Source organism: Mesoplodon densirostris, chromosome 17 (genome assembly GCF_025265405.1).
Source record: "Mesoplodon densirostris isolate mMesDen1 chromosome 17, mMesDen1 primary haplotype, whole genome shotgun sequence".
Classification (NCBI taxonomy): Eukaryota; Metazoa; Chordata; class Mammalia; order Artiodactyla; family Ziphiidae; genus Mesoplodon; species Mesoplodon densirostris.
Genome location: NC_082677.1, coordinates 74541922 through 74563323, shown reverse-complemented (window position 1 = coordinate 74563323; position 21402 = coordinate 74541922). Strand labels below are relative to the sequence as shown.

Genomic DNA, 21402 nt, shown 5'->3' with positions numbered 1-21402 from the left:
TAATCACATTTAATTCTGGACAGTGTCACCAGGGAAACAAGAAGATAAATGAAATAAAAGCAGTTCATATGCCTTTAAGTAAAGATATTCATTCATCCCTTTATTCATAATTCGCATTTCTTCCATCAGTTAGTGTTAGGAGACTGTTGAAGGGACCCAAGAGGGGGAGGTGATGTGACCTTGGGCACTGGAATAAAAATGAGGGCTATTTGGATTCTAAGGGTAAGTGGGGAGAGAGTAGCTTGTATTTGGTAATTAACTGGGTTTCTGATTTTACCATGAGTTGAAAAGTGGGACAAATATGGCAAATCAGTTTTATTTACTTTTTTGAAGTCAGCTGAGAGAGTGTTTGGGAATTTAGTTTAGTTAGCCACTGGATCTGTTAACATGATGATGTCACTCAAGCAGAGATACTAAAAAGTAGACCTGTAGGTGTGAAGCCCACAGAGAAACAGACTGGAGAGACATGGGAGCCATGTCATCTACAAAACTGAATCATGAGAACATATAAACTCCTAGAAAGAGACATAAAATACTCTCCCGGGGATCATCAATATTTACAGAATGGAAGTAAATTCACTCATCAGTCAAATTCATAACCCCCTTCTCCACCATGTTATTTACATGATGCAAAATATAATCCCTAGGAAAGAGGTGGGATTAACAGCTGATAAAAATGGGCAACTTTTGAGATAGACTCTTGAGTTCACTATAGCACATCAGAATGTGTGTAATGATTGGAGTTTAGCAAAAGAAATAAGATCGTTTTCAGTAAATATAAATGGGTCTGATAATTTTTCATGCCTGGTTTCAGCTTTCTATCTGAGGTCTGCTGAAAAATGTCTGGATTTCATGCATAGTGGTAAATTGATCTCTCTCTTGCATCAATATTTATAAGCAGAGGCTTCTATTTTTTACTTTTCCATTAAGTGACTCCATCTAATAGTTTTGCTTGCTCTCATTCTGATTCACTTTAAGTTGATAAATACTAATCAACAGAGAAAGTTATTAGAAGCACATAGTGTTACTGTTAAGAGTCCTTATCTAGATATCTAGATTCTGGATATGGGCATTGAATTAAAATTACCACAAGTGAAATTTGTGAACATGCTTCATTGGTTCCTTTTAAGGAGAAAAAAATACCAATCAACTAACAATAAGATATCAGTATTCTAGGAAATCTAAAGGTCCCTATTTATAAATGTCCGTCAGCCCATGAAGATAAAAGAACCAGTTAAATCTTTGAAAAAAACGGTAAGATTCCCTAAATAAGAGCCTGCATTTTCTCTTCCTAATAAAACTCTGGATAAGGAAACATTTATCAAGTCTACAAAAATGTATTTATGCCAAAGGTGAAACTGATGGAAGAAATGGAGCACAAGAGGCCTGGGGGAGTTCATTTTTATTCTTCTAAAAGTTTGCCCAAGAGGTGAACAAACACAGATGTAAATTAAGCTCTCTTTGTGTGGGTCAAAATATCTTTGTCAAATAACCTTTAATAGTATCAGTTTGGCTTGGACCAGACAGGTTTCATTGTTATGTCTGGGGATTCTGCCTGGAGAAAAGAAAGAGGGAAATAAATGGAAACTTCCTTATTGATGAGTTCATCCCCTTTTCCCACTGATTTAAAGGTTCACTTTCAGAGTCTTCTTGGGAACACTGTGTCCCCCACCAATCTCTGGAGGGGAAGGCCAGGAGACAAGCTACAGAAGGTGTTCCTGACACAGGGGACACAGGGAAATTGAAGGGACCAAGGTTGCACCCACATACATGTTACGTAAATACGTCTGGGGGCAAAGAGGTCGGCTTTCAACCCTCTGTCACCTAGACTGTACTGCCTCAAGGAGATAGAGATCTCTGCTTCTCAGACGTCTGGGCAACACCATAAATCTCAACTGACATATTTCAAACTTAATGTATTCCACAATAGGGATAGATCCTGTTCAAGGAGAAGGGGAAAAAAGTTCAGGTATTTTATAGACTGGCCACAAATCAGTCTTTTCCACACATCACTCCTATCAGCAATGTTTTAGTAATTGGGTTCCCGGAAAGGCTTGTGGAAATCAGTGACATGGTGATAATGATCAGGGTCTACAGTCTGGGACTAGGACTTTATCCTCCTCACCAGGATGTGATTTAGGAGGATGGAAAAGGAATCTTGATGAATACAAGCAAACCCCATCCACATAAAGACACACCCATGAGCACATTATATGATGGGCTATACATTTTCCTTCTGTTGTAAATTACATCTTGGAATATGTATGTAAATTGCAGGGAGCGCTTCAATTTTCTTAAGGAAAATGATATTGAAAGGACCTTTAAAAATCTGCAGTAAAATTTCACACACCTGTATGCTTGACTTAAAATATTAGTCATAAAGCTAAATGGTAAAGAATATAATTTTTTACAAAAATTCTCTTTAATCAAGGCAGCGTTACCCATCACAAAACCACCTGTATACTCAGTGAAAAACAGAATGTCACATTAACATAAGGTGAAACATTTATCTAAATAGTTTTTCTTTTAATATTACAGTTTCTATAGATCGAGACAATCTCAATTTCCTGCACTTACCTTCCACTGAAGTCTTTCAAGTGTGATAGGAAGTACAAGAAAATATCATACTATCACTTTGGTGGTTACATATTCCTTATCATCTGCTAAAGCGCTATTAATAACATTATGATAAATAAAAATAAATATTCTAACACACTTATAAAACATTTATTTATGCAACGTGAGCATATTTATGACATACAAGAATTAACAAATATCTTTCTTAACTAATCAAGGATATTTACCAATGATTCAATTTGAGAAAGTCAGTTGGACCTCTAATATTCTCAATACAGCCAGTTGATTACGTGATTCCCGAAATATTTCCAGGACTTCGATACTTGTGATTGATGAGTTTAAAATTTTGCCAAATATGGTGGTATTCCTTCATGGAAAGACCTTCAGCAGTTGTTGGGGAAATAGGACTCACATCTTTGACACAACGTCTCAAAACAGTTGTACCTGCACTGATTGCTTGCCCACCACTTACCCTTCAGAACAAGCTTATGAGGTTCATAAGTATATTCCCCTTAATTACAAACCCCATGGGTATGTTAAGTGAGGGTTAGTGTACCCCTCAAAGTCACAGCAATGGAGCCCCAAGTGCCCCAGTGCCTCTTCTCTGTTACACAACACAGATTTCATGACTGAGATAAAAAACACTAAGATTTCAGCACATACCATGGTGGAGAGAGAAAGATATGGAGGTGAGGGGGTGAGAAAGCTGAGACACCGTATTGTGACCTACTGGTCTGTAGTGGCTTGAATGGTGTGCCCCCAAAATTCACGCCCACCCAGAACCACAGAATGTGCCCTTTTATGGAAATAAGACCTTTGTGGAGGTAATTAGTTAAGATGAGGTCCTACTGGATAGGAGGGGACCCTAAATCCAATGACTGGTGTCCTTAAAGAAGAGAAAGGGACACAAAGACACATGCAGAGAGAAAACCTCGTGAAGATAGAGGCAGAGACCTAGGTGCTGTGTCTACAAACCAAGGAACTCCAACTGCTGGCAAGCCCAGAAGCTGGAAGAGAGGCTTCGAACAGATTTCTCTCGGAGCCTGCAGAGGGACCCAACCTGCAGACACTTGATTTTAGACTCTGGCCACCAGAACTGTGAGAGAGGATATGTTTTTACAGTTTTAAGCCATGCTGGATGGGGGACTTCGTAATGGTGCCCCCAGGAGACTCACACATAACTGTATAATATCTGGTGAACCACTCAACTCCACCAAGGCTTACTTAACTGGAAAACTGACACAGTAATATTTACCAGGAAGGTTGTGGTGAAAATGTTTCCCAGGCACTCTGCAAATTGAACACTGCTAGGTAAGCATCAGGTATGCTTATTGATGAGGGGAGAGACAGAGCAGGGGAATTTGGATCAGGCCAAGAGCTTGGCCTTGGGATGATGGGTATGATTTGGAAAGAAAGAGGAAAGGGGCATTACAGGTGAGGAAACCATGTGAGCAAAAATAGAGATGGAGAAATGCAGGCGTCATTTTCAAATGGATCAAATGTGTTAAAAGAAAAAAAAACTACAATGCTACGAGTTAAAACTCCTCACTGCTTTTCTAATCTGTAAACATTGACCCAATGAACATGTGCATAGCTTCCTGGGGCTGCTGTAACCAGCAACCACTCTGGAATCCGGCATCCCTGCCCTCCTTCTGGGCTTCTTCAAGCTCCTCGTGGCTCCTGGCCTTCCTTGGCCTGCGGCAGCATCACTCTGGTCTCCACTTGCTTTTCTCTCTCTCAAATCTCCCTTGGCCCCCCTCTTATAAGGATACTTGGCACTGGGCTTAGAGCTCAACAGATAATCCAGGAAGACCTTCTTGTCTCAAGATCCTTGACTTAATTACATATGCAAAGAGCCTTTTCCCAAATAAGATGCCAGTCATAGGTTCTAGGCATGAGCCCGAGGACCTGTCTTTTGTGTGGGGCAGGCACCATTCCATTCACTATGATACTTATGGGTTTGGAAACAGAAGAAGGCTAAAACACAGGCATGTTACCTTAGGTAAGAGCAACACCACGAGCATGATTCGTATAAATCATCAAGGCCAGTCATACAATGGGACACTTATGTGAGATCCCAAAAGAATCACTTCATGCCAAAAAAGAAATGATCATAATAAACAACGTTCAGACAAAGACCTTACGATCAGACACCAAAGAAGGTCAAATATGTAAGTGTCATATATTTTATAGCTATTAATCTTGACCTCTGTTTTCATGAATTTAACTTTTATTACTTCAGATTGCTTTACTATCTCTTAATCAATTTCCTTTTCTCACGTTAAAATGTAGGAACTTCAAAATACTACTTCCTATTGGAGTTTAGGAATCACCTTCATGGAAATTCAACTTTCCTAAGAGCCAACCTCTTTTGCCAAATCCTAAGTCTTCTTTCCTTCAAGATTCTTAACTTTAAAAGCCAATAAAATTAGACATACTTCTGGATTTAATGCTTATCCATCATTTAAATCACTAAAAGAAGTTAAAGAGCAATTCCTAAAACAGGTAACCCTATATAAGGTTTAAAATTTGCTAAAACAAATAACAACGATAAAAAAAACACAATTAAAAGCTTCTTTAATTCAAATTCATGCTCATTAGTGAGACCCTGTTAATATTTCATGCACAGCCTCATCCCATTTACTTTAAAATATTTCTGTAATGGAGATTGGAAAATACACCACACTCCTATGAGTAATGAAAAATTCAAATGTGTTTAGGGAAGAACTTCAGCTATAATTTAAATAATGTTGCTTAAACATTTCTAAAAGGACTTCTGAGCCTCTTCTCCAAATGAGATTCAGAAGCATGACAGGGTCTCACAGTCAGAGCAGAACAGTCAGATGTGCGGGTCTCTGGGGGCGGGAAGCTGGATGTCAATATCATCACCAGCAGTAACGATCGTCCTTCCTATGAGATATGGCATGTTTTTACTAACAAAACTAGGTAAACCAGGCATGGAGGGGCAAGTGATGATAAGAACTCTCTAGCACATCCATCTGGACAAGAGGAGACTACAAACAAACCCACGAACCCCAAAGCCATTGAGGTCTCCTCTGGGATCAACTTGATCATCAAAGCGCTATTCAGGATTGCTCATCCTACTGTCCAAAATAGACCCTGCCTGCTGATTTTAAGCCAATTAGCTCTTTGCCACATCTCCTGATTTATAAAATGCAGAATGTGCTGCTTTCCTTGAAAATGCAATAGCTCAAAATTTAAGTATACAAAGTTACATCTGATGATTAGAATGGCATATGCCTTGACATATTGCCACAAATTAAATAGAATCTATACTTTAACATGTGAATGAGTCCTCAGGGAGTCCTTGGGCTAAGACTCTTTAGTACATCTCAGTGAAATGAAAGACTTTTATAAAACCACAAAATTGACTCCAATTATGGAAAATCCTGCTTTAAAATATAAAGGTGCTTTTACAGGAAATTTCGTGATTCCACAGGGCTTTAGCTATGTGGCAACTAATCAACTGGCTTTCTCTGCTTTGCTTTATTGCTATCAGAACTCAGTGAAATGATTCCATTCACACAAACTCCTCATTGTTTTTCCCCAGATTTTCTTAAAACCATTGACATTTTGTTAGGTGCTTGTAGAATACTTTTTAAATGCAAACATACAATAATTAGCAAGCAAAACTTTATTCCAAAGCTTGGTACCATTCAGTTTAATGCAATTATCACTTACTGAACATCTAGTATGTCTTCAGCATACAAGACAAACAGACTTACAAGGCGGGTCAGGTATATATAAACTGAAGATAGCTTCCATGAAACTTAAAGAAAAATAATTTTCCAAAATCATTAGTTATACCTTATTGTAATTTTCAACTAAATCCTATGAATTCAATAAATTATTTTTAAGTATCAAATAATTCATTTATTCATCAAATATTTATTGGTGCATTTTATGTGCCAGGTACTCTCCCAGGCACTGGGGATTATCAAAGAATATAGAAACAGAGATACTTGCATAATAAAGTGTCCATCAAGAGATGAATGGCTAAAGAAGACATGGTACATATACACAATGGAATATCACTCAGCAATAAGAAAGAATGAAATAATGCCATTTGCAGCAACATGGATGGACCTAGAGATTATCAGACTAAGTGAAGTATGTCAGACAGAGAAAGACAAATATCATATGACATCACATATGTGGAATCTGAAAAAATGATACAAATGAACTTACTTACAAAACAGAAATAGACTCACGGACATAGAAAACAAACTTATGGTTACCAAAGAGGAAAGGGGGGGGATAAATTAGGAGATTGGGATTAGCAGATTCACACTACTATATATAAAATAAACATCAAGGACCTACTGTAGAGCACCAGGAACGATACTCAATATCTTAGAATAACCTATAATTCTGAAAAAAAAAAAAAAATATATATATATATATATATATATTTATGTGTAACTGAATCACTTTGCTGTACACTTGAAACTAACACACCATTGTAAATGAACTGTACCTCAATATAAAAAATTCTGACACAAAAGCTTTTGAATTGGAAAGTATTCTAACGTTCTAACATTTGAATTGAAAAGTAAAATAACATGTTATTTTATTATGCAAGTATCTTTGTTTCTATATACTTTAGTAAATTCTTAATATAAAGAAAATATAGATTAAAAAATCTGCACATAGGACTAAAAGATTGCTACTGTTATAAAAAAATGTAAAGGCTAAATCTCTCAACTCTAAAGGATAGTTGATAATTTCTGAGAATATCTATTTATTATATAAAATCATCCACCGACTTCCTCCACACGTCCACTAAGCCATCATATGGCACCGTCCCACCAGAACTTCTCACAAAGGTGTTCCTTGGCCTAAGTGTCCTGTCGAGGCTCCCTTCCTGTTGACCCAGATGACTCTTTTCTCTTCATTTCTGTGATACTTTTCTTTCCTACTAACATCTTTCTCCCTCTTCTCCATGTGCAATTATACACATTTCCCAAACTATGACTAGGTTTCTAGAAACAGCCAGCCTCCCAGTGTCAAGTATTTTCAGCATCTCATGGGAATTTCCATTAAGAACCTCAAATTCCAAGCATCTAAAGTGGAATATCTTTCCTTCCAAACAGCCTCCTTCTCCAGGATTTCCCTTCTTGGTTGGCCTAAAACAACCTCCATCAGTCAACAGGGTGAGGCCCTCAGGGTCATCTCCAGCTGTGTCCCCTCCCTGGCTCCACACATTCAGTCACTCACTCTTCCCTGGGAATGCCACCACTCTGTCCTGCTGCTCTGGCTCAAACGCAGTCCTTGTTGGAGTGATTCCATTGCCCCCCTTCCTTTCTTCCCAACCTACCTACATCATGTCCTCTGGTTTTCTCACTTCATCCCCCACCCTGTCTAAAAACATCTGATAAGTTAACACTGTCAAGAGGACAAAGTCCCCAGGGTACATGCATATTTATTCATGATTTCACCACAAACAACCTTCCTAGACTTTTCTCCTACCAACCTCCATACACTTGACCAAATGTCTGGTACCATTTCCCAACTGCGATATGGGTGGAAATGGTGGAGTGTTAGGTTTATCCTGGTCACTTCCTGTCCTGCAGATGTTGGAAAGTGCGAATATTACTTCTCCCAGACTCCTTTGCAGCTAGGGTCCGCTCGTTCTGCAGCTTCCACCTGTCTGAACTACTGCCCGAGATTTAGAAAGTTGAAGTGGTGGAGGCTACATTTCTGCTGTGTCTGTGTTTTACCTGGTGAGCACGTCCAGGAGATGTTGGTTTTCTCCAGCACTGAAGGCTCCAGGCTCAGCTACTGACTCTTCCTTTTTGAGTGCCGGGGAATGGGCCTCTTACTGGTTTAGGTGGCAGCAGTTACTGGGAGTCAGTACCTGTAGCAGCAGTTTCTCAATCAGGCTGCAGGCTTCCTGATCAAAGACGTGGCCCTAACTACAGAGGGAGCCCTGTCCTGTGGGGTGGTTTTAAGGTCATTTCTGAAAGTTCAACTTAGAGTCCCCTCGACAGTGATTTTCCTGCACTGAAGTTATTTTCTGCTTGAACAGCTACGCAGGATTCTGTCCTTTGCAACTGAATCCAGACAGATGCACGGTTCATTCATTTTCAAAAGCCCTTGTCTTTACTGGGATGTTCCTCCCCCACAGTCTCAGGCAGCTCAGCATCCCCCTTAGAGGCCAAGGTCACATTTTACCTCCTCTTGAAAATGTTTCTATGCTCTTTTTTGGAGCCAAATACATTCTTTCTTCTTTGTGGTAACAGGGAATTTTGTTAATATGACTAATATTGCTATGAGCAAATTATAGCAGAAGTATTTGTTGACTTTCCTTTTCCTTACTTGACTGTGACACGTTTGAGGGCAAGAAATACGGTTTACTCATCTTTGATCCTCTAGTGCCCTGGGTTTGGCATATAGTAGAGTCTCAGTAAACACCGGCTGAAGTGAACTGAAATACACTGAGAGTGATAAAGTGACTAGGGGTTTCAACCCCTAATAATGTTATTTGTGCTACATCCCAAACAGGGAGGAAAGTCTGGCAGCTACAGATGCAAAAGTGGAAGAATTAACTATAGATGGAAGCTGGATCGGAGATTAAGTGGGATGTGGATGTGAGCATTAAAAGATGGATAAAATTTGACCTTGTGAAGAAGACAAGGAGGATATTTCCAGCTTGAGTATGAAGAGACATCACGCGTGGGGGGAGGGATCTGCAGGAAAACAGGGAGTGGATTGGAAAAAGGAACCTGAACAGGGGTTTTGCAGAGGAGAGTTGTGGCAGGTAAGCCTTGGAGGAAGTGACAGGGCCCAGCTCAGAGAAGCCTGATAGGAGGCTGGCCTCAGGACTGTGACATGTTTTAGACAGATAAGAGTCGGTCCTTGAAGGATTTGAAGAAGGAAGCATGTTTTACAAAGCTGGTTAGGCAATTGAGAGGGATCGGAGGGTTGCTTTCTTCCTTAGGTTTAGGAAAAGTAATTTAATACTAACAACTATATTGAGGGTAAGCAAATTCAGATGTCCAATGTTTGTTTGGATTTTGAAAATATACCAAATTTTATGGAAGAGCTCTTGTATTAAATCCAGGTCTCTTTTGCTCGTATTAAGTTATAAATAGGGAAACGTTATGAGAAGAATCATACCGCATGCTTCATCACCCACATTCTGAAATGCTAAGTCCTTATCAGGCTTAGGAAAGAAACATTTGGTGGGTTGTTCACCCAGTTTCAATGATCAAAACTCTAAAACATCAAAACCTTTAAGGCTTGCTCTTAAGACCTTTGGCCCATTAGCGCATACCATAAATGGCTCAGTTCTCGGAACTCACCCGTCCTGCGTAATGCATAATGGTGAAAGCTGTGCCTTGGTCTTTGAGGGCGAGGTTCCCATTCCCATCCTTCATGGGGGAGTAAACTGCATTTGTGTTTGAGGATTCTAGAAGACTGTGTAGCTTTTTGGGAAGACTTGGTTCCATTGACCAAATCATTTGACTTTCTTCATCCAATAAAGAGAGAAATCCAGAAGGCTTCTGAAAGTTAAGAAGAGAGAGTATTTTCCTTCTATTACTCAATTTGCTATTTTTGTTATTGCTCATGCATACCACTTACATCCTCATCACATTCATACAAGCACTGAGAAAATAAATTAGTCTTTATCATCAATACATGTCTATTTTTGTTCATTGCTGTCTCCGCACCACCTAGCAAACCTCTGATGTCGTGCTGGTTCTCAGTAGTATTCATTGATTAGAGGAATTGAAAATAAATAAGTGTATTTTAAAGTCATTAAAACACTGGCTTTGTTGAAATATATATTCTCACCTTAATAAAAATAAAATTTCCAACTACAGAAAAGTTGTATGTTTTCTTTCTGGTATATAGACTTACCTATTTATAGGTAAAAATGCAAGTTTCACCCTATACTTAGTATGTCTTTTCATCTCATTTTGGGGGGTATCAAAGAGGAGTAGCAGCAGAAATATCCACTGACATTTCCAGTTCATACTGATGAGGTCCCACTATTGAAATAACCATTCCAATGATGAGACCCCAAGGGTGATAACCAAAGGGACGGAAATAACTTCATTCTGCTGGCTGCGGTTTAGCAGTCAAGGACATAGCAGCAAGCGAGAAGGGGGGTAGTGGGTACCCAAGGCTTCCCATATACAGGTAAGTATATATTACTGTCAACCCATCTTATAACCTTAAGGAGGAAAACTGTATACTATGTGTGTCATGAAGAGGGAGGGCTTTCTGGAGGAAGAGAACTTCTTCTGTACTTAAAACAAGGAATGTTGACAAGTTGGTACCAGAAACAAGAACATTGCACATATTCAGAAAATGAATAAAGTAATTTGTTAGTATACATTTATAAAAATAAAGGGTAGAAAATTATATACTATTCTCCTCAACAGTGAAATGGTATCAGTTTTAAACAATGTTCAAGTGTTTTAGAAATATTACTGGTGAATCTATATAAAGCCTTATATTAGGAGATAGAGACTGATGTTTGTGTGATAGATTTCTGTTTTTATGATGGCGACATTGAGGCAAAGATTCTTGCTTTGTAAGGTAGAAACAATAAAGATAAGCATAAACATCTGCAGAAATACTAAGATGATATGTACGTATATATATATTTTTTTCTGCCAAGGTTTTCCATATTCAAACTTAGAAATTTGGAGACAAACGAGATTCTGCTGAATTTGTTTAATGGTCTTGCTAGTCTTAGAGTTACTTTATAAAATATTTTATTTGTACAATGGGTATTTATAACTATGCCAAGAGGAGAGTTTTAGCGACATAACTGCAGATGAATATTTTTTATAACAAAATGATCTGATACTTGTTGTCTGTTTACTCAATTGGTAATCCTTCAAATGACCTTTCAGAGAAAGGTTATGTGCTCCTCAATCAACACTGAAAGATTATAAGTAAATTAGAAATTGCTGAGTCTCCCATAAAGATATCCTCAAAGTAAGGTCCCGTGAAAGAAAGTTCTTTCTCTCCAGTACATTTAAATGCATGCATCCTGTAAAGTATCTAATTATATTATGTGAATACCTGGAAAAAAAAATCCAAAACTCCAGTCTGGTTACCAAGAGAATAAGCCGTTTCCATGGTAACTCCCTCTTGTACACATTCTGTTTGCTCCTGTAGAAAAAGCACTTCATTGATATAGTGGTGCATCTTCTCATTGGTCATGTTGACACAGAGCTATTGTGGAGAAAAAGGAAACAATTCACAAGATGATTCAGCATGCAGATCCATGGTTCCAGGACACATTTCAGACCAGTGAAATGTTGACTCAAGAACAGTCAGCACAGTTAGTGTAACTAGATGCCACACTACAGTCGTCCCCGAGAAGCCATAGTAAAGAGCTTCACTTGATGCTGTTGACTTCATATGGTCTGATTACACAATTGAAGGTGAGCATGTTAAAAACAACAAGAAGTATAATTACAGCATTAACTTACAAATTTGGGGTCTAAAATATATTTGAGTATTTAAGAAATATTTCCAAAAGGAATATATATTTGGGCTCTTGTCAACAAATATTCTATATATATTTCTTTATCCATTCATTTCTTGATGGACACTTAAGTTGCATCCATATTTCCATATCTTGGCAATTGTAAATAAGGCTACTATGAACACTGGGATGCAGGTATCTTTCCAAATTAGTGTTTTTGTTTTTTTCAGATATATACCCAGGAGTGCAATTGCAGGGTCACATGGTAGCTCTATTTTTAGTTTTTTGAGAAATCTCCATACTGCTTTCCATGGTAGCTGCACCAATTTACATTCCCACCCACAGTGTGGGAGGGCTCCCTTTTCTCCACACCCACCCCATCAACACTTGTTAACAAATGTGTTATTTCTTACAGTTTTAATTTCTTAACTTAAAAATATCTTAAGATATTAGAAAATAAAATAAAATAACACAAATCTAGCCAAGATGAAGTCTTGCTTTCCCTCTGGGCTATTCTATTTTCAGCTTTTTTTTTTTTTTTTTAATAAAAACCTCAAAAGAGTTGTCTTTTCTTCTCTCAAATTCCTGTCCTGCACACTATTCAAACCCCACCAGGTCATTTTTGCCATCACTGCTCCACCAAAATGGCTTTTCTAGAAGTCACCAGTGATATGTGCATTTCTAAATCTAGCATTCAACCCTCCGTGTTCATTTTCCTTGATCTCCCAGTGATATCTACAGCCGATTCCTCTGCTTCCCTGGGGCACTGCCTCCGCTGTCTTCCAGGATATCCACTCTCTTGGTTCCTACCTCACTGGCCACCCCTTGTCCATCTCCTTCTCTGACTCCATCCTGGAGTGGTCCAACACTCCACCCAGGGCCTCCTGTCGCCCATTTCTATACCTACTACCTTTGTGAGCCCAGGAAGTTTCACAGACCATCCTGTTCCCCCATCTGCATTATGTTATACTAGGTAGAATCCAAAGTCACTTAGAAATATTTAGAATTCTGTAACTCACTGAAAATAATTAAATATGAATAATTTATATAAATTGAAGTTACCGATAAAGTGTTTGTAAATGGAAATCAGATCTCATTTGCAAAGGGAACAATATTTAGGATTATGTTTAATGTGAAATGGGATGTATTTATACAAAGTAAATGCCAAAGTTATTGTAAATCGCACAAGAATGGGATAGTCACCCGAAAAAAGAGAGACCGCCCTGGGTTCCTCTTGTCCACGTGCCCAAATTCTTCCCCAGGTCTGGTATCATCACAACACCTGCTAAGTAGGACTCCTCTCAGACATTCCTGTCCCTCTGCTGGGAGCTCATGGCTTCTCTCCTGGACACATAAGAGCAGCCCTTACATTCCAGCTTCCAGCCAGCAAGCCAAGTCGCCCCCCATAACCAACACCAGAAATGCCCTAATTCTCCATATAGGTGGTCTAGGCCTGCCCATAAGGGTGTAGCAATTAATAAATTAAGAATAACACACGCATAATTTTCCATTTTCTCACAGACCTAGCTATTTGGGAGGATGGGAATTTACGAGATTCTAGGGACACAAAGAAATCTTAGAGGGAAATTTTTTCAGAGGAGAAAAGAAGCAACATATTGGAATGCAGGGCATGGGTCAGCACACAGATGGAGTTCGTCCTGAGGCTGGAATGATTTGTTGAGAAGTTCTATTCTTTAGTTCTTGCCGGGACCAGAATTTTTTGAGTAAGTAGAGGCAGCTCAAGCATCTTCAGAAACAGGGTGATTGGAGAATAACAGGATTGCAGACACGGGACTACCCTGATGGAGGAAGAAGCTGGAGACCTGAAAATGTAGAGGCTCTTATGACCTAATCTAGTCACGTTATTTGGATGATGAACATACATCGATATTTCACTATTAATATAATAAGTGGAGAATAAAGTAGAAATATACCAAATACGATATTTAAATAACATGTTTAAATGAGATCTAAATACCATATATTGACACACAAAGAAAAACCAAAATAATTCTTAGCTCCAGGTCAAAAATAATGGCCCAGGGTGCCTGCCCTTGTTTCCAATATTTTTTCTTGTTTCTCTGTTTCATAGTAAAAAAAATGGTTTCTGTAAATTTGGTGATCAGTGAATGTCTGTCGACTGAATAAGCTTCCCTACTGCATTCTATTACAAAATAAGATCTTCTGTTTAAGAAAATGAACAAGAAAGAGGAAAAATTGTTATCTGTATCTCCCATTCGCAATTAAATAGCTTGACATAAAACAACCAAAAAAAATGTGTCTGTCCGAATGTCCCCTTGATTGTCCCAGCCCTGGCCAGTGCCTGTCTACAGCAGGTGGACTGCAGTCTGAGGACCCAGGGAGCTGGGTGTCCAGGGGCCTGGAGGGAGCGGTGGTCACTGGGACCTGGTTCCAGCTATTTAGCTATTTAGCAGGTAGGGGAAGGGGAGGGCCCCAGGGGACTTGTGCTTTCCGGTGACTCCTTGCCCCCTGCCCTGTCTGGCTTCATTCTTGTATATAATTAATTAAACCCTCCTTTTTTAAACCTGAAAAAATAGTTAAAAATAAAATAACTATGCCACATTGCTTCTGTCTTGGAAGTTATGTTAAAACCTGAAGACCTTGAGTGAATTTGTTCAAACTTGCAAAATCCCCCTTTTTTTGCATCGTCTCTTCCTCTACCACTCCATCCATGATCTCTGAAATTTTTTGAATTTTCTTCCTTCTATCTGATTTGGCCAGTGGTTAACCAGAGCTTTTCCCCTCTGCTCCCTGACAACTAGATTTCATGAGTTATATGCAAAGCTGAAAGTTCTTTAAATTTAAAACTAAGTGTTTCCTAAATAAACTCACACTTTTGTGGATCTGAATATAAAAATATTAAAAATATAGTCACTTCATTTGAGAACATACCATATAGGACATTTAACTTTAAATGCTTGATTGATAAGGCAAAAAGAGTTTCAATACAGATACAGACCCATAAATTCTGCACATGAGAGCTGGCAAAGGAAGGGCTGGAATTCAGTAATTAAATATCATCTGAAACATATTTCCTTCCTCATATCTGATACAATCTAGCACATTCATCCCCTTGAATTGTCCCATCAAAATTAACTGATATCACATGAAAGGATGCTCAACATCACTAATCATTAGAGAAATGCAAATCAAAACTACAATGAGGGGCTTCCCTGGTGGCGCAGTGGTTGAGAGTCCGCCTGCCGATGCAGGGGACACGGGTTCGTGCCCCGATCCCGGAAGATCCCACATGCCGCGGAGCGGCTGGGCCCGCGAGCCATGGCCACGGAGCCTGTGTGTCCGGAGCCTGTGCTCCGCAACGGGAGAGGCCACAGCAGTGAGAGGCCCGCGTACAGCAAAAAAAAAAAAAAAAAAAAAAAAAAAAAAAAAAAAAAAAACTACAATGAGGTGTCACCTCACACCGGTCAGAATGGCCATCATCAAAAAACCTACAAACAATAAATGCTGGAGAGGGTGTAGAGAAAAGGGAACCCTCTTGCACTGTTGGTGGACATGTATATTGATACAGCCATTATGGAGAACAGTATGGAGGTTCCTTAAAAAACTAAAAATAGAACTACCATATGACCCAGCAATCCCACTACTGGGCATATACCCTGAGAAAACCATAATTCAAAAAGATACATGTACCACAATGTTCATTGCAGCTCTATTTACAATAGGCAGGACATGGAAGCAACCTAAGTGTCCATCAACAGATGAATGGATAAAGAAGATGAGGCACATACATACAATGGAATATTACTCAGCCATAAAAAGAAACAAAATTGAGTTATTTGTAGTGGGGTGGATGGACCTAGAGTCTGTCGTACAGAGTGAAGTAACTCAGAAAGAGAAAAACAAATACTGTATGCTAACACATATACATGGAATCTAAAAAAAAAAAAAAAAATGGCTCTGAAGAACCTAGAGGTAGGACAGGGATGAAGAAGCAGATGTAGAGAATGGACTTGAGGATATGGGGAGGGGAAAGGGTAAGCTGGGACAAAGCGAGAGAGTGGCATGGACATATATACACTACCAAACGTAAAATAGATAGCTAGTGGGAAGCAGCCGCATAGCACAGGGAGATCAGCTCGGTGCTTTGTGACCACCTAGAGGGGTGGGATAGGGAGGGTGGGTGGGAGGGAGTCACAAGAGGGAAGAGATATGGGGATGTATATATATGTATAGCTGATTCACTTTGTTACACGGCAGAAACTAACACAACACTGTAAAGCAATTATACTCCAATAAAGATGTTAAAAAAAAAAACTAAGTGATATCAAGATCTATGTTAATAGATAGATCAAGATCTATGTTAATCTTACTTATGGTGTATTAATCTCTAGGGATGATTCTGGAAAGACAAGTCATTTTCCATAAAACTGGGTGGCATCTGTCCCTAGTAGTAGCCCACTGTGAAAGAATACATTTTCTTATTGCTGTCATTTTAACCATAAATGAAAAGCAGAAATTTCTGAAAATTGTTGTTAGGGTAAGAATGAAAAATTTAAAAAATATTCAATTTGCTTAAAAAATAATATTTTGAGGTGTTCCTCACATATAATAATGTGATAAACTCCTTTGGTCCTGAGATAATTTCTTTACCAAAGATTAAGAAATGTTATAAAGAAATTTCTTCAATTTGGAGTGAAATATTTACAGTAAATGTACAGAAAATAAATGACTCCATTATGAAATGAAACCACTGGAAAAGATTCTCTTTGATTAGATGATACACACAATTGTAATTTTTCAAACTTTTTGACATTAAAATATGCATTGAATCATTTAAAACAACACAAATAGATGCTACATCTCAGCAGTTTGATTTAAAAGTAGTTATGGAAAGTGTGACTAAATGTTATATATTTGGGAAATAGGTTACTCAAGAAATAAATGGAGAAACCATGAAAATAACATGATGTCTGTTACTGCAGGAAAAAATAAAAACGTCTGATAAAGGATTCTGAAATAAGACCACCAATGGCTGATTCTCTACTATAGAATATCCAAATTATATGACACTTATCTTTCCCCTCATTTTGAGATGCTCTAATTGAAAATACCTAGGTAGATGTGGATGTCTCAAACACATTAAATATAATCATTATTATAAAATATACAAGTTATATAATATATGACACATAAATTGTAAAATAGAATTCCCATCATTTTGCATTCAGAATAGAGCTCAGCTCTGCAGTTACAAAAATTATTTTTGATGACAACTGACTAAATCTTCTTGCTTCTGACTTTATATCTGACCATCTCTGTATATAAACCTGGCTGTAGTGTTTCAGCTGACTCAAGCATTTTTATAATAAAAACTAGACATTTTAATTGGCTTTGTTTCCTAATGTTTTACTGAACTGAATATTGGCTTCACTGAATTGATCCACTGTTTTAGTAAGAATGCTGATGTCAAGTGTGAATGTGGATAAAGCCGCAATCTTAAGAAAGAGCTGGAAAAGGGCTTCTAGTCTTTTTTTTTTCTACTTTTTTTTTTTTTTTCCAGGAAGGAAAGTCTAAAGCAGAGTACCAATCTTTGCGTAACAAAAAAATGATTTGGCCTGTGCTTCTGAACAGAGCAACTCAGTTGAATGCTTTCCTGGTCAAAATGATTCATAAAACATATAGCTTCCCTCCTGAGCTTTACTTTTTAAGTAAAGCTTTATTTTTAAGCTTCAGTGTTCGGTGGGACTTGGTGACATGGAGTGATCCTTACAGTATATCTGAACCTTTAATTGTACATTGTGTTCTTTGTAATCTGGGGAGAAAGAAGAAGTCATTTATTAAAATCCCCAAGGAAAAATCCGGCTAGATGTGTACAACTGAGCAGCCTGTGGAGTGATTTTTGACTTGTAGCTTTTTTGACAGGGGTGCTTCCTGAAACTGAAGGTGGACCTGCATTTCTAAGAGAGGCGAGCGAAGCTGGGTGCTAAAGGAAATCACGGGGAATGCATGGAGTTTGAAGTAGGCTGTTTTTCAAACTCACTTTGAAGCAAGGCGTACATTAAACTTTTTTACTAAAAGTTTGCCTTTCCATGCTCTAAACTGTTCAGAGCACTCACTGTTTGAACAAAAGTTAAAATATAAAAGAAGTGTTAATAGCATGAACTTCAGAACTGCCAGGAAAGGTAGCTAAGGGGACGAATGTGGACATACTGCCCTGTGGCAGGCACCTTGCTGGCAAGTGGAAAAATATATCCCGCCAACCAAATGGTGGCCAAAATCAGGAAAAAAACCTGCACATTCTTGGTTTATTTTCACTGAGCTGTCTGTGTTGTGTGTGCATATGCGGGTGTGTTTAAACACCATCAGAGAAACATAGAATGAAAGATTTGTAAGGCAAATTAGTTTATGTATCTAGAAGCATAAATCTCCATCAATAATTGAGTATATCACTGACTTCAATGCAAAACAATCATCATTTTTACTTTTTAACTCTATCCATCGGAATTATGTTTGGACTTCATTAAATTCCCACGAATTCCTCAGAGGAGACTTGAATGTGGGTAAAAGGTAGGTATTCATAAATGATAATGAACAGTTATTAAGAGCTGTTTAATTCGCATGCACCTTCTCTGATTAAAATACATGCTTTGTACATTAGGTGCCATTGCTGAGTGGTTTAATAATAAAAATCATACCCCCTTTGAAAACAGTCTTTAGTAACAGACTATCATGGCTTATCCAGATGGCCTATCATTTGTATTAATGACAAAATTAATTTCTTGAGTAAATTTCCACCAACCGTTCTCCCTTTACTTTTATTACTCAGTGAAATTTATCTGAAGCAAAAATGTAATAAAGCATGATGTACGCATCACAGAATTAAAGTGGAGATTAATTGAAGCTCACTCCAGTTGAAGACAGAGCTCCAGGCGTTAGACAGGGATTCGAAATCCTACTGAACATTAGAATTAACCGGGATCTTTTAAAAAAGGCTGATGTCGGGGCGTGACCCCAAACCAATTAAATCAGAGTAGGGCCCAGATACCGATATATTTTGAAAGCTTTCCAGGTGATTCTAATATGGAGACATGATTGAACACACTGAGATAGATGGCATACACAATCCATTATCCGATTTCCACATCAGTTTATATATACATACACACACACACGCATATATACACATGATGCATATATCATGCAGTTACACATTAAAGGACGCTTGTTCCTGTCCAAAATGTCCTTCAGATATCTGGCCAGTAAGACCTTTGGTCCATGCCAAAAGGTCCTTGACATTTGGTCCTGTCCAAAACCTTTTGGCATAGACTAAATATGCTCAAGGACATTTTGGATAGGACCAGATTTCAAGGACCTTTTCATGTGAACTAAATGTCCTATGGAGGCTTTGGACAAGACCACATGTCTGCTAACCCATTTTTATCTGATGGGGCAGGAATGAGGTGAGGTTTCAGATATGCAGTATTTCTCAGATATGTTCAGCAGAATATTAACTGCATGAGACGTCAATTACTATTGTCTAAAAAACCACACAACGGAAGCCTATTAAACACTAAGCCAAGCCCATAGTATTCTCTGCAGGGGCCTTTCCTGGGGCCTTCACTGTATCAAGTGTACTCTGCATCTCCAACTTACTCTTTGGAAGAACGCCTCTTTGGGTTTCGAGACCACTGTATATAGTTTCTCCAACCAATCAGTCATTCCTGATTTCAGCACCTCATCTATAAAATGGCAGGGGTGGGGGTGATGAGGGAAGAGTATGTCTCTGATCTGTTTCAGCCTTAAACTTCTATAGTGTATTTTGCCTTCTTTGAAATTCCTATTATTGTAGAGCCTTTCTTCTCTCCACCCCTGTGTGGGAAAGGACATGTTCCCTGCCTCCCGGCACCATCTATCTTGACTTAACAGGGACAAAGACCACCTCTGCCAGCACTCTGATATTATTGCATAAATACAGGAGCCTGATGCTTGGGGAACGTGGCGTGGCAGGGCTGCTCCCTTGCTGGAGTCCTGTGTCAGGAGACTCATTCTCAGATCCCGAGCCCAGGGCACTGTGGGGACCTGCTTCTGCTCTTGTTTGTTTTTTTGGTTTTCCAAAACCAAACTACTTTCCACCCCTTTTTGGTAGATTACTGTTTCTTAAAGGAACCAAACACCCTTTCCTCCCCTGGTTTCTCTTTGAGATTTTTCAAATCAAACTCTGTGCAATAGGTTTTAAGCTAATAGAGGTGGCAGTTAGTTCACAGGAATAAAGACACTGGTTTTACACAGATTTAAAAAAAAAAAACACTTTCTCTCTCTCTCCAGCATTTCTTTTAAGGATTCTATTACTCAGTGCAACATAGATTCATAAAATAAATCCAATATTTTAATGCGTGTAACTCATGCCTATAATCTCCTTTAACATAAAAACCACCACTCTTCAGGGATTTGAGGGATTGACTGAAGGGGTCAGCCAACAATAAACCTATTGGCTAATTTTCTTGCCATTTTCTATGTAACAATCTGCTAACGTCAGATTGAAAAATACAAATGGTACTGAAATAATTGTCTTTTTCAAAGAGCTGTCATTATCCAGGATTAAATGCAAAGCCTAGAGATACTGAAAAAAATCACAGACTGCAGAGCCCTGGTCCTGAGGTGTCAAAGGAAGAAAGAAAATGGCAGAAAGAGCACTGCTTTGGGACCAGATGGATTTGCATCTGAATTCCCATGTGGCCCCGCAAAGGCTTCTGGGACGTCCCTTAGCTTTTTGAGAAGGTTGCTGCAGGAGCTAGTGATCACACAAGAAAAGCATCTGACTCATAGCAGGGGCTCTAGAAATTGTAACCACTGGTGATTATTAGCAGAAAACTAAATGGAACCGTATTCGTAGTCAGCACATTAGGGGCTTTGCACCTGCACAGCCACTGCTGGAAAGCTGAGCTTCTTCCTGGTTAGTTGTCATTAAAAGAACTCAATTCACTCTTCTCTAAAGTGACCTGATATACATTTTCAAATCCATATATTCTCCCTATTACATTCTGTAACACTTCCTTTTAACCACCCTGGTGTAGGCAGGCCTCAGAGATAGTTCAGGTTTGGTTCCAGACCATGACAATAACAGGAATATGGTAATAAAGCGAGTCACATGCATGTTTTGGTTTTCCAGTGCATATAAATGTTATGTTTACACTATACTATAGTCTATTAAGTGTGCAATAGCATTATGTGTGAAACAATGTATATACCTTAATTAAAAAATAAGTTATTGCGAAAAAATAAGTGCTAACCTTCACCTGAGCCTTCAGCAAGTTGCATTAGTAACATCAAAGATCACTGATCACAGATCATCATAACAAATATAAAGTAATGAA

General features: G+C 38.6%; 1 protein-coding gene across 1 annotated transcript in view; it reads right to left on the bottom strand.

The window, feature by feature from the left end:
- Positions 1-21402, bottom strand: part of MYO16 (myosin XVI) — a 407151-nt gene that overhangs the window by 147785 nt on the left and 237964 nt on the right. The window contains exons 21-22 of the mRNA XM_060079968.1: positions 11638-11790; positions 9903-10103 (exon numbers count right to left, since the gene is read on the bottom strand). Of these exons, the coding sequence (XP_059935951.1) occupies positions 9903-10103; positions 11638-11790 (354 nt within the window). The remainder of the gene's footprint in view (positions 1-9902; positions 10104-11637; positions 11791-21402) is intronic.